At 45.8% G+C, this 13,043-nt stretch overlaps 3 protein-coding genes across 3 annotated transcripts; 2 read left to right on the top strand and 1 right to left on the bottom strand.

Annotated features, from left to right (window-relative positions):
- Positions 1-2,341: 2,341 nt before the first annotated feature.
- cldn35 (claudin 35) lies at positions 2,342-6,178 on the top strand. The gene has a single exon (XM_076011382.1). It carries the CDS (start codon positions 4,536-4,538, stop codon positions 5,223-5,225), a length of 690 nt encoding a protein of 229 aa, XP_075867497.1. The 5' UTR covers positions 2,342-4,535; the 3' UTR covers positions 5,226-6,178.
- Positions 6,166-7,542, bottom strand: airim (AFG2 interacting ribosome maturation factor). Its single transcript, XM_076011383.1, has 4 exons — positions 7,127-7,542; positions 6,642-6,821; positions 6,440-6,558; positions 6,166-6,301 (listed from the first exon to the last, which is right to left on the bottom strand). Exons 1-4 carry the CDS (start codon positions 7,393-7,395, stop codon positions 6,261-6,263), a joined length of 609 nt encoding a protein of 202 aa, XP_075867498.1. The 5' UTR covers positions 7,396-7,542; the 3' UTR covers positions 6,166-6,260.
- A 66-nt stretch (positions 7,543-7,608) lies between these two features.
- Positions 7,609-11,421, top strand: cdca8 (cell division cycle associated 8). Its single transcript, XM_076011381.1, has 11 exons — positions 7,609-7,746; positions 8,664-8,756; positions 8,857-8,985; positions 9,252-9,292; positions 9,580-9,655; positions 9,753-9,820; positions 9,948-10,027; positions 10,169-10,267; positions 10,508-10,634; positions 10,747-10,833; positions 10,927-11,421. Exons 2-11 carry the CDS (start codon positions 8,666-8,668, stop codon positions 10,960-10,962), a joined length of 834 nt encoding a protein of 277 aa, XP_075867496.1. The 5' UTR covers positions 7,609-7,746; positions 8,664-8,665; the 3' UTR covers positions 10,963-11,421.
- The last annotated feature ends 1,622 nt before the right edge of the window (positions 11,422-13,043 follow it).

Below are 13,043 nucleotides of genomic sequence, written 5' to 3'. Positions count from 1 at the left end.
CAGGAGAAGAGAGGTCGACGTGCACGCCTCGTCAGGGAGGGACGGCTCAGCGGCAGCTCTCTTGTAATAAACCACCCGTAAAGCAGCAGGTTTACTATGAAATGAGTTTGAGCGCCTGCCTGTCGAAGGCGTGGGCGTTGGCACGGTGGAGGTCGTCGTGGAGTGTGTGTGTGTGTGTGTGTGTGTGTGTGTGTGTGTGTGTGTGTGTGTGTGTGTGTGTGTGTGTGTGTGTGTGTGTGTGTGTGTGTGTGTGTGTGTGTGTGTGTGTGTGTGTGTGTGTGTGTGTGTGTGTGAGAGAGAGAGAGAGTGTGTGTGTGTGTTTGGATGATGCTTTCCAGGCTTTGCTTGCAATAAATGTTACTCTTTGTGCGAACAAAAGGGGGACAGAGAAGTTTTTTGTTTTTTTTAAATGAAACGAAATAAAAAAGAAAACGTGCACTAGTCTTACAAAGCCAGGCGGACTATAATAAAATATTCACCAGGCATCTCAAAAGGAGCAAAAACGGTCTCCCGTCCTCGGCGACACCCCCACTCAGATCAGTGATCACTCCCTGTCCGTAACCATGCAAAGCAATATTTAGCCAGCTATTCTTTCCAAACACGGTTCAGAAACGAAGCTATAAATCTAGTCCTTGTGGTCGGTCGTCAACTCTCGCGATTGTGTATCTCTATTTTTTACTATTATTATTTTTTTTAATTATGTCTAGTTCGTTTTAATTTTGCTTGTATCAATCAGTGGGAATGTGCATTTTTTTTTTCCTTTTTTGGTGGAGTAGTTACGTAGGCTCTAGACAATTTCCTTTGAAAGTAACGATCATGTAGACTTGGCCCGCATGCATGCCAGAGTATTGTCCTTTTTTTATTAAAAAAAAAGAAAAAAAAAAGATATGTAAAGTTGAAAAAAAAACAACCTTTTGAAATCATATTTATTATGAGAAAGAAAAAAAAATCAAAATGTTTTTCTTTTTGAGGGGGTGGGTGAGGAGGGTTATTACATGTTTATACATTTTTGGTGGAAACTGTTTTAGTCTAGCAATATTGTGTCCAGTCTCTCCGAGATGTATTTTAAAAGTTCCTACACAAATGTCAGTAATTCTGGAGCTCCACTCGTGTCTCCAGGCGAGGCGGTGGCTCTTTGTGCCGCGGGCCACATCCAAAACGAGGTACTTTTCTTCAAACGTGGACGCGCTGAAGAGCCGCCTCGCCTCCACCCATCTTACTGTAGAGCATCTTTTTTTAATTGTTTCTTTTGGTCTCCTCGTTCGGGGTTTGTACACGCGGCCGCGCCTCTCTCTCGGTGGGCGGCCCCGTCTGTCTTCTCGGCACCCGTGCTGACCCCCCTCACAAATGCACTTCCTGTGGCATCAGCGGTGCAGGTGTACCTCTTTTAACGACTCACAATTGTTTCTCTGCCCTGGTAGAAAGAGAGCATGAATTATTTTCAGATTCCTCTCACTTTGATATATTGTTATATCCTAACGAGTTTGTATTTTGACATTGTGTATTGTGTATTTTAGTTTATTTTCCTTATTTTTTTTCTTGGTTTCTTTATCCTGGGGGGTTTTGTTATAGCTCTGCTCAGTTTTATTTTTTTCTCTCCCTTTTATTTTCTGTTCTTTCCCTCCTGCTAGTGGTCTCTGACGCTGTGTTTGATTGTTTAATAGCAATAAGGATTGTAGAATTGGAACATTCCCGTCCAGTTCCTTGAATGGAGCGTTCCAAATCTCTGGTGGTGAGAGGGGGTGTGTTCCAGCAGGCCCCCAGCTGAGGGCTGTTTGCTCACTGTTATTGCTATTATGTGATGTTAATTTTTTTTTTTTTTATTTAGCCTGCAGGGAATTCTTGTGTTCATGTGCAAAGTAATAAATTGGTATTATATGCCTCTAAAATAGCTTGTGTGTTGTGGTTATTGGTAAACCATGTAGTTCACCAATCATCAGCTATTCATTTCCATGTACACCGTTGTTGGACGGTAAACTTTGCCAAAGGAAGATTGATCAGCTGATTGGCATGAATACCATCTGTGGTTGCTGTTGTCGCCTATCCCTGTACACAAGCGCAAAGAAAATCCTCAGAACGCCTTCAAATTATTAAATAGTTCAACTACAAACATGTTTACACAAAAGGGAGACTAGAAAATGGGTCATTGTTTAAATTTTAAAAAGGAAGTTTTTCTTTAAAATCAAATTTAAACAAAACTAACTGTCAACATAACATATTTCCAAATGCATAAAATAATACATACAAATGTTTCCTTCCTAGTGTATACAGTACTGTATTTAAAAAAAAAAAAAAAATTAGTCGGTTATTAAAAAAAACAAACGTTTTTGAAATATGTTTTGAAACAAAAGCATCCTTGAGAGAGGTTGCTGGGCAGGCAACCAAAGTTAAACAGTCCTACACTAGGCCAGGGGGTGGCGCTATGTCAGTGAGAGGGATCCCATTCTCGCAAATACAAGTTGCTGAATTACCGTCGTCATGAGACAAAAGAAAACAATGGCGTTTCCTGCCATGTTATGATCTCTTTTACGAGTCGGCAGCGTCACTTCTCCTGATCACTCAACATTTCATTGCGTCTGTGCTCCGCCGCTGGTATGCGTCGCCTTCCCCCGCTTTCCCCTTCTGTGTATCACCCTGTTTCCTGCTCGTTGTCACGGCCACCGTTACCAGGGAGAGTGGAGGCTCCAGAAGAAAGGAAACCTGAGCCGCAGATCTTGATGCCATAATATTTAATTCATCGGCACATTGAGCCTCAGCGTCGTGCAGACGCAGGGAAAGCGCTGCTGGGTTGAGAGGCCCATTTCTGAATGTGAAGGCAGGAGAGATGTGCTGTCACAAGCATCTGCCACATTCAGGGTCTTTATTTATATATTTACTTGTGTATTAGCCCTGTCCCCAGTTCATTTTAATGTCAACCATAAAGAAATTGTCTGTTCAGACTGCAACATCTTCTCTTTTCAATCCTAATTTGGTGAATGATGACCATATGTATTAGAGCAAATACTAATTTTCTCCAATACGCGTTGCCCCATTGATTCAGTTTCCCATCACGACTGATGGACTTCACTTTTTTACGTGACCTTTGCATTTTTTTTTTTGCCCTTTGGCTTTCCCAGTCTCTCGTCCATAATTGTCAAAAAGAAAGCGCAAAAAGACAACAATGGCTCCTGCTTTTGTGAGCTCCGATTCACGGCGGGACAAAAAAGGGCCGTGGAAAGGTGAAATTTTTGCGTGAAAGCTCGTTCAGTTTGAGGCGACACGGGCGTGTATAATCCTCGCCCAGGAGGCTCCCCCCATGTTTGTCTTTGTGCTCCACTGATCCACCTGCAACCGGGCTCTCCATCCTCACCCATCCCTCCCTCCCTCCCTTTGTTTATGCACCCCACGCCACCACCACCCCCACTCTTAACACACACATGCAAACGCACCCTCTGCCCGCATTGCATCCAGTCCTGCTCGCCGTCGTCCCTCGCAGCTCCGACTGCCCCGCGGCGCCACCTAGGATGGGGGTTGAGCTGACGCCGCGCTCCCCGACATGATCCTGATTTGTTGTTTTATGCTCTTTTATTTGGAACTGAACCAAATCCTTTTAGCCGTGTCGATAAGCAGAGGAAGTGCGGTTGAGTCGGGGGCTGGGTGGGCGGGCTGCTGGGTGAAGCCGAGCGGCAGCTGAAGCCTGAAGTGGCCTCGTCAAGGCTCGGACCTCGGCGCTGTTCATTGTCTGAGAGGAGGAGACGCTTCAGCCAGAAACTGCACTTTTTGGTTGTTTCCCTCTGAAAAGCTGCACTGCGTTGGACTGAGGAGGGACTTACACGCCTCTTAACACCAGGGATTAATTTTAAATGACTGATTGTTCATCTTCTTCACGGGACGTTTGCCTCAACTAATCCTCAAGAAGTGAAACACTTTATTCTTGTCCCTGAGGTAAAAATCAACACGCTTTTTTAAATTTATTCCGGCTGTGTGAGGATACATTGGCGCTGGCTCCGAGTATCAGGTTGGTATCAGTCTGATCCCTCCTTAGTAAGGCTACACCAAACCCTGAGGTTGACACTGGACCGCAGCGCAACTCAACAACTGCACTCCCACCACCCCCCTCAGGGTCTGAAGCAGAGGAACCCCGTCGCTCGAACGCTACACTCGCAAAAAATCAGGCCGAGATCCATTTCACCCGGCAGGACCCGGACCTGCCACAGGTGGCTGCGTTGCTATTGGGCTGCTCAATAATGCATTGAATGACTGACAGGAGGAGAAAGTGTGCGACCGTCTGATCCGTCTGTGGACGCGAGAGGAAGCAAAACAAGCGCTCTGGGACGTTCGGGGTGAGACCAGAAAGGAAAGTGGCGAGCAGATGTTGAAGAAGAAACGAAAAAGAGGAGAGAATGGATGCTGAGAAAGTGGCGTCGGGGTAGGAGCTGCGGAGAACCGAATCGAGGAGATCCGTGAAGTGCTATAAAGGACGAGAAGGACGCTTCCCCTGTGAAAAAAAAGAAAACAAAGCAAGGCCTCGCTGGTGGACCAGGACCGGCGTCGCCATGGTGAACACTGGCATGCAGCTGATCAGCTTCACCTGCGCCGTGACCGGCTGGATCATGGCCATCGCCGTCACGGCGTTGCCCCAGTGGAAGGTGTCGGCCTTCATCGGCAGCAACATCCTGACCTCGGAGATCAAGTGGGAGGGCATCTGGATGAGCTGCATCTACCAGACCACCGGCCACATGCAGTGCAAGACCTACGACTCCATGCTGGCGCTGCCGCCGGACATCCAGGCGGCGCGCGCCCTCATGTGCCTGGCCATCTTCATGGGCTGGCTCTCGTGCACCGTGTCCTGCTGCGGCATGAAGTGCACCACCTGTGCCGGCGACGACCGCCGCGCCAAGGCGGGCATCGCGCTCTCGGGCGGCGTCCTCTTCATCCTCACGGGCCTGTGCGTGCTCATCCCCGTGTCCTGGACGGCCAACACGGTCATCCAGGACTTCTACAACCCCAACGTGCCCCTGATGCACAAGCGGGAGCTGGGCCAGGCCATCTACCTGGGCTGGGCGGCCGCCGTCATCCTGATGATCAGCGGCGCCGTGCTGAGCAGCACCTGCCCCCTCATGGAGAGGAGCGGGAGGTACCGGAGGGGCTACGTCGGCCGGAGCTTTGCCAACTCGCCCCCCGCCGCCGCTGACCCGCCGAAGCCCATCACACTCAGCAGCCTCCCGCTGAAGGAGTACGTGTAGAGATGGGACGCTGTTTGGAAACCTTTTCTGGATTCGTGCATTTATGAAAAAGATAGTATGAAAAACAAATCCCTTTAGCAGTGTTTTCTAACGGTACTGTGTCTCTTGCCAGTCAATTACCACTTTTTAGTGTGCGCAAAAGAACAGCAAAAAAAAACCCCACCTTGTTCTGTAAATAAGCCCTTTGTGATGTCACAAAGCGCACCGCTACCTCTCTGAGGTCAGTGACAACAACCCCAGGCAGGTGTTAATTCCATCCAATGACAAAAAAAACTTGTTTTTGTCCATGTCAGGACCAGGGGAGGGTACAACAACAAAGCAGCAAACTAAAGGTTTATGAGGGAGGCTGTAAACAGAAGGCTGAACATGCTGTTGTGTATCTACATTTTCTTTTTTTTTTGGCCATTAATGGTAAGAGGCTACACCACTGAAGTCTATAAGAAAAATATTGATGTAAAATGGTTCTAACTTTGGACTTTCAAGCTTTACATTGAAATCACGACATCTAAAAACATGTATTTTGCTTGTTGTGTATTTCTCTGTTATAAACACTGACGTTTCTCCAAACTGCTACTGCACTTTGACTTCCTTTGACGCCCTGAAGAAAGACCATCGCCTGTCATGTCAAATCCACCGCATTCACAGACAAAATGAGACTCTTTCAGCAGCTTTAATGACAGCCTGTGTTGTGACAGTTTGCAGTGATTACCGACAGGCCTGTTCTCCGACTGTCTCATTGTGTGGAAAGAGTGAAATAAAATAGGTTAGTCCAAGTGTGCGTCACAGACTTTGGTTTGTCCTTGCTTGTTTGTGCAAAAAGCAAATCTGTTCTGCACCTTTTTTTGACCAGCCATCTGAATACAAGACCGTTCAAATTTGCAGTGTTGTCAGTCCAGTCTGAAATGACTCCTCAGGGGGTTCTGTTGTTCAGAGAGTCCAGAAAGTCCTCTTCAGCTTCAGCTGCAGATTGTTGAAGCATTGACTGTTGACATTTCTCATTCCATTCCTTGCTTTTCATTTTTTTTTTTTTTTGCTTTACTGGGACTCTATGAAAAAAGAGACTTGGCAAAGCATATCTGAAAATAAAATTAAAAAGACAAATGAAGGTTTACAATGCAGATCTACATATTCGATACAGGGTTAACTTGATTATGATATTGTCCGGTCATTACTTAGAAGAGGAACATTACAGTATACTAATCCTATTACATCACCTGTGATCCTGTCCTCTGCGCTGGGCGACTCCAGGCTCTTCCATCTTTTGGGCGCAGACTCTAAAAGCGCGAGATCATCTGCCCTGAGCATCTGCAGCAGAGTTTTCCTCTTCACAAATATGAACACGGGAGTTGAGGAATCGTCCTTTCGAGCAGTGACTTGGCACCATTACTAAAGGTATAAAGTGAGGAGAAAGGATACTGCTGCCTGTAGTGACGCTCTGCATCCTGCAGCCACTCCAGCATATCGGAGATGGAAGGTGTGGTGGGCGATCGCGCCGTCACCGTCGACGGCTCCAGGCTGTCTTTGTTCTGCTCGTAGAGCTGGAAGGCTGCAGATACCTGGTTACTGATGGAATCTTTGACAGACTGCAGAGAAGATCTAAATGGGACAAGACAGATGGATAAATATATATTTAAAAATGGATAAAAATATTAAACATTTTAAAGTGACAGATGTTTATATTATGGAGCAAATTGTATAAATAAGTAGGCAAATTAAACCATCAAATATCCTGATCCAAAGGACAGCTGTATAAAGCAATGACACAGGCTCGAGGTAATAAATACTTCATCAGTTAATCCTTCTAGAAGTAAAAAGCAAAACTAAACAAATACAACTAGGCAATAGAAGAGATGTCTGTATGTCATCAATTACATTCCTGATTTGGCATTAAAATTACCCACATCTTCTCATTCATCTTGCCCAGTACTATGTCCGCTGCATGCAGGAGTTTGAAACGCAGACGCGCCTCTAGGTCCGGGAAGACACTCAGCGGCGTGTTGGACAGCTGGACCCTGGAGAGCGCCGCTAACTGCTCGGCCAGGTTCCCGAGAGACACCATCAGTGGAGCGCAGTCGGCTAAGGCACCGTCCCATACTTTCCTGTTGTTCTCCAAATTCTGGAAGTTTTTTCTCAGTTCTTGGTGAAGGGGAATCATTCCAGTACTTGACATTATACGCGCTGTTTCTGACAAAAAAATTGATCATAAATTATATTTCGCGAGTTGACCTCCCTTTCATAAGTTCCTGGGAAACATGACTCTCTGTTTTTGTAGTCCTTTATATTGAGGTAACAACAGCGGAATCACATTGCTTCCATGTTGTGAAAGCTACTTCCGGTTTCCTGAGATCGTCACCAACGTCAGGCACCACGATTGGACGACAACGTTTTTCCTGACGCAACGCAGAACTTGCTTTCTAATTGGCTGGCCATACGCATAGCCCCTCCCAGCGGCAAGATTTGAAAACGGCATTTGTGAGGAGAGTTGAGGACGTTCGACGAAGGAAGAGAAAAACATATTAAGGCAAGTTATTGTACTAAAATATTAACCGCTACGACATAGGCAATATTCAGTTGCAATTGTGGACGTTGTTCACGGTGTAAAAACCGATAAAAATGTAAGTCAGTCGAGTTACGGGGCAAGCTAACCATTACGCTAGCTAATCCAACTAGCAAACAATGAACGTTGCATGTATGTTCCGCGAGGTAACCGTTGGAATACGATGGTTGAATTGTCTCTTTCAGCTACATATATCATGTTTTGGGTAGTGCGGCCATAATTCGTCACGGACACATCCTCTTTTGGGTAGTGTGACTATACGTCCTCTTTTATCCTGACCCCCCTTTTTCGGGCCCGTGGTGGTGGTGTTTGGGATCGGCGTAGTTCAAATGTAAGTCCCATCGGCCTTACGACACTAATTTACGTAAATGTTATTACATTTCGTGACAGCCATGTGTTGCACACTTCGTCCAAAGTGGCAGTCTGGGTTGTGGGGCAGCTCTTATCCGCTCCGACCAGTTCAAAGGATGCACACCAAGCAGTCAGCGCTGTCAATACCGAAACGCAGTTGAGAATTTACAGATGGGCTGAAGGAATAAAGCACCGCGGTGCACAGGGAAGCGCAGTGCACTGCATGCAACGCTGACACACACGCAGCATATATGTGTGTCTTACTAGTGAAGGTGGCAAAAAAAACAATAAGCTAATTTGTACAAAATAAAAGACCCCCTGAGAACCCTTTCTGCGTTTTCCTGTTGGCAAATCAGAGGATGTTGCTCGCTGTCTCCTAGCACCTCAGAGAGCATGTCCCATATCTCCTTGTGGCCTCTTTGTCAAAATAAATCATACGTAACCACACTGGAAAACCAGATGCTTGTGTTATGCCCTGCCTGGTACTGATAACTTTGCAGAAATTGACAATGCATGGTCTGTTCATGCAGTCATGGCTCCCAGGAAGAGGACAACCAGACAACGTAAAAATGACCCCAAGAAAGCCAAGCTCGATGCTTTCTTACAGGATTTCGACAGCGAGGGTCAGTGTCTCTTCAATGGCATTAATGGACACTGTTTCTCTTTTAATTCTTTCTTTATGCTGCTTTGCAAATTGCTGATATGCCTGCCTTGACTTCACAGTGGAGAGCAGAGTTGTGCGGATGAAGGAGAAGATCAACCAGCTGCTGAAGGACATGGACAACAGCGCCAATATGGCGCTCCTCAAACTCCCCATGTCTGTCCGGGAAATGAACTGGTTGGAATACTTCAGTGAGTTCACCTGCACTCATTTGTCTGAGGCAAATCACATGCACATCTAATCAGTAATGTTGTTTTGCAACATTAAGCTCCAGAGGTCTGAAATGTATTGAATGTGTTTATTGCAGTCAGAAATGAACAATTTATACACGTCAAAGACCTCATTCAATGTGTGTCATTTGTGTCTAGAGAAAGACGACAATATCACAATGTCAGAAAAGAGCCGATGGTTTTATGTTTATCTTCGCTGACGGAAACATGCGTCTGTCTTTGTTTAGAATCTGAGAAACCAGCGTCTCCAGAAGTGACTAATCCTAAGGTGAGTCTAGAATTGATCTCCTATCCATCCCTAGAATTGTATCTATATTTTATAGTGTTATGGACAGTGTTTATGGGGGTACTAAATGAGAAGGAACAAGTTTCATTACACTAGCAGATGGAAAAAATTCTCAAGCGTCTTCTTGAACTGTTTTACTGCATATTGTGGGTCCTTGCATTGCAACAACAGAACAGATAGCAATCCTGTATTCATCTATATCATTTCACGTCGTCTGTTCTCCACACACAATGGTAACGAGTAAAATGAACTGCGAAAATCCTCTCCAGAAAGAAGCAGAGGCTGCCAGCATCGACAGCGTCATGGCAGAGGACCACGCAGTTCTTCTGAAATCAGTCAAAAAAAGTAAGTTGAAAGCAGCTTTCTTTAAATGACTTTTTTACAAAAAGTGACCCCAACTTAACGGGAATTTCACAACGTTTGTTTTGTGCTCACCCTGCAGCGTCAAAGAAAAGCGTTGCGGCCAAATCCAGTTCAGACGATGAAAACGTCCCAGCGAGGACCAGGAAGGTAACGGCAGATTTTTTACCACGTGCATTTCAGAAAGTGGCCGATGACCGAAAACTCTGTGAAGAATTAGTTGATTACGAATGCTGCATGCCAGTTTCATTCATCACTAATCGATTTGTCTTTCAAGGGGAGAACAGCAAAGAAGCCGGCGACTACAAAAAGGGCCAAGGCGATGGGTGTCTGCAATCAGAACGCGTCTGTCAGGCGGTCAGTGCTGTCTTTGTCTCTGGTGGCACCACATTGATACTTTGTATTCCAGCGTGTCTGTCCTGAAACACCTGTGTGCAGTGTGACAGCATCAAGAGCCACTGATGCAATGCATCGATGATGATTTGTTGAGTATTGCAGGTCCAACAGGAAGCCACTGGTCACTCCAGCCAGGAACATGATGGATTGTTCTTTACTGCTGGGATCAACCCCCCTCATCACTCCACGCTTTGACCCAAGGTAGACACACCTGCACTCTATTGGCTTGCTAACAACCACATTTTTTGTATACCGTTTGTTTGTTATTTGTTTTATTGAAATTGTGCTGGGAGGTTATCAGCTAATGAGACTGTAGATCCCCTTCCATACAAATAAGGTTTGGATTTCATTTTACAAAGTTGACCCCCATGTGAGACAGCGAGTCCTCCTTAACAGAAAATCAAGTTACTTCAAAAATAACCACACAAATCAACTCTTCAGGCTCCCCAGAACCGCCGTGCGAGTTCCGCGTCACAAAGAGAGGGTGTACAGCATGTCCGTCAACGGCTCTCCCATCTCAGCGGCCAACGACGACATCGTCATCAGCATCCCCAGCAGAAACGGCGAGGTGAGCACACAGGGACCCGCGAGACGTTGCCCTTAACTTAAAAAAAAAAGTTAAAAGCACAAAAAGCCTCTGTTGCCTTGTGACTCACTTTAACGCCATCACATGTCTGCAGAGCCTCCAGCTGTTAGCCAGTCAAATGGACTCAGTGGACGTGTCGCTCCTGGATCAGACGGCACTCAAGAGCATTCGTCTGCTGCAGGTACGTCGGTGGGCTTTGTTGAAGAAGAAACAGACTGTTTAGCAGTGTTTTGCAAGGCTTTAATTTCATCCTCTTCTGTTTGTTCCTCATCAGAATCGCCTCACCACCCTGTGCGGGATAGCAGAGTGACCAAGACGTCTACTGTTGGCTGTATTTTAATTTTCTTTTTTTTAATCGTTTCTCTTTTTTTATGTATAAACTTTTTCTGAAAACTGGTAAATGTATGAACATTTTAACTCGACTCCAAGTGAGTTCGTTTTTGTTTGTTTTAACGGTGATGAACGAGTCTACTGATCACAAAATTATAGGAGCATTTTAAATTCCGGGTAATTTTTTGCTGCAGCTTTTCTCGGTGGCCGCTAGATGGCAGCATTGCGTCATAGAAAATGTCAACTGCCATCAAGCTTCTTGAAGCGTTTGCGTTTCCGGTCGTGGTGACTTTCAGAAATCTTGCCAGTTACACCTGTAAATATATATTTTGTTAAACTTTTATTTCGTTTTGTTCAGCACCCTTCTGTTGCTTCTACTATTTGACCAAGCCACTTGTATTTTGGTAACAACAGACTAATAAATGAAGAGTTTCTCTCATCTCTCAATTCAGATTTATTTTGTTTTTGCCTCGGAGCATTAGGTGGTCATGTGACGTTCTGTCGGCAGGAAGTGGCAACCTGTCTCACTGCAGATTCATGCAGAGCTGCTCTCTGACATCAGAGGGCTGCTAATTAGGGACTCGTTAGACTTTGCCATGCCTGATGAGCCACGTCTCCAGCGGGGATGGCGAACTGGGTCGGACCTGGCCTTTCACCAGAGGCCCGCACGGAACTCTGTGCTCATCCTGCCGCATTCTCATGCATCATATGTTACCTAACAGCAGCACGTGACCCCCGTGCTCCTGATGCAAACCCAGCCTGGTCGCTCCCATCTGTATCCATCTGAGATGCTTTATCATCTGCTAGGTTTTCTCTGCAGACTGTTGCAGAAGTAACGGGGGAAAAAAAAGGCTGCATCCCAACAAACGACAGATGTTGCGGTCGGCGGTGCGTGCAGTTCAGTTCCCTCGTTAGCGGAGCACCAAGCCCTGCCGCACCTGCTCTACATATCATGTAATTTTCCAAGTTTTGCCTCTGAATTGATTGGATCCTTTTTTTTTTTTCCTTTTTTCTTTAAAAGATTCTCTGGGTGGCTGGTAAAATTGCCATTTTGCACGGATGGCTTGGTTCTCAGTAAGCACGCAGGCAGTGGCGCAGTGACAGGTGCGGTATGGATGGGGCGGGTCCCGAGGTCACAGAGCAGCGCTGCTGCATAAATCATCGGCTGAGATGTTCAGGATGCAGCGGCCACTTGGAAACTTGAGGTGGGGAGACGGAGATGCGGTACAGAAATACTTTGGCACTCTAGGTTCTCCAGTTTTATATTCACCCACAAAGACGGCGTAAACTACGGTAGCTCGTTTTTAAGATGCACCAAACCATTTTAGGAGAACAGCACTTTGTTAAAGGAAACTTCAACATGGAAAGCAAGTGAAATTGGCATTATATGGGATTGATGTTAGCAACCCTTAGCGGTGGTCTCGTGTCGTACAACTCATGGTTTTGATTTGATTGAAACGGCGGAGCTTGTCTTGATTGTTTGTCCAGGGTCACGCTGATGCAGAGATGTCCCCCCCTCCCATCTCCCGTTTCTGGTGAATTGAAAATTGTTTGCTGATGTCATGTTCACATAATCCTACCTCCAGCGTTCCCTAATGAGATTACATTTTGCTTGAATCCAATTCCTTTGATATTGAACCGAAATATATATTTTTTTATTACTTTTTAAACCAACTACGGAAGCATCACAAGCAAAAATGAATCTGTTCTTGGAATCTGAATTGATGTGAGCAAAATTTGATAATGCAAATGGTCCTGCCGGGAAACAAAAAGAAGACTGTGGAGTAATGCAGTAACCCTGTGTTACTGTGCGGCACAACCTGTACAAAAGGGCCACTTCCTGTCGTTTTGTCCCACCTCTCAGCACCCAAGCCCACCCTTTAAAAACAAACAACAAGAACCCCCATCTCTCATCACTACCACACACATCTGTCGCGATAACACAGTGTAGCTCTCAGCCAAGCCGTTCTCGGCTCCCCACGTTGCCGGAGTAACTGGTTAATTGAGCCCCTGGACTGGAAGAAAGTGCCAAATTTCCAGCTAAGACGAATGAACCTGGCT

The sequence above is a fragment of the Nelusetta ayraudi genome, unplaced genomic scaffold (genome assembly GCF_046127955.1).
Source record: "Nelusetta ayraudi isolate G7.1 ecotype Tasmania unplaced genomic scaffold, CSIRO-AGI_Nayr_v1 ptg000135l, whole genome shotgun sequence".
Lineage (NCBI taxonomy): Eukaryota > Metazoa > Chordata > Actinopteri > Tetraodontiformes > Monacanthidae > Nelusetta > Nelusetta ayraudi.
The sequence above is the reverse complement of the archived record's forward strand: the minus strand, read 5'-3'. Positions and strand labels throughout refer to the sequence as shown.

What these genes read in the sequence shown, in the direction of transcription:
- cldn35 (XM_076011382.1), top strand. Translation starts at nt 4,536, where the DNA reads ATGGTGAACACTGGCATGCAGCTGATCAGCTTCACCTGCGCCGTGACC.
- airim (XM_076011383.1), bottom strand. Translation starts at nt 7,395, where the DNA reads ATGTCAAGTACTGGAATGATTCCCCTTCACCAAGAACTGAGAAAAAAC. An exon ending in GAGCGTCACTACAGGCAGCA is followed by an intron (nt 6,559 to 6,641) that starts GTATCCTTTCTC and finishes TCCCGTGTTCAT; the next exon opens with ATTTGTGAAGAGGAAAACTC. An exon ending in CGCAGAGGACAGGATCACAG is followed by an intron (nt 6,302 to 6,439) that starts GTGATGTAATAG and finishes TTTTATTTTCAG; the next exon opens with ATATGCTTTGCCAAGTCTCT.
- cdca8 (XM_076011381.1), top strand. Translation starts at nt 8,666, where the DNA reads ATGGCTCCCAGGAAGAGGACAACCAGACAACGTAAAAATGACCCCAAG. An exon ending in CAGAAGTGACTAATCCTAAG is followed by an intron (nt 9,293 to 9,579) that starts GTGAGTCTAGAA and finishes AATCCTCTCCAG; the next exon opens with AAAGAAGCAGAGGCTGCCAG. An exon ending in TCCCCAGCAGAAACGGCGAG is followed by an intron (nt 10,635 to 10,746) that starts GTGAGCACACAG and finishes ACATGTCTGCAG; the next exon opens with AGCCTCCAGCTGTTAGCCAG.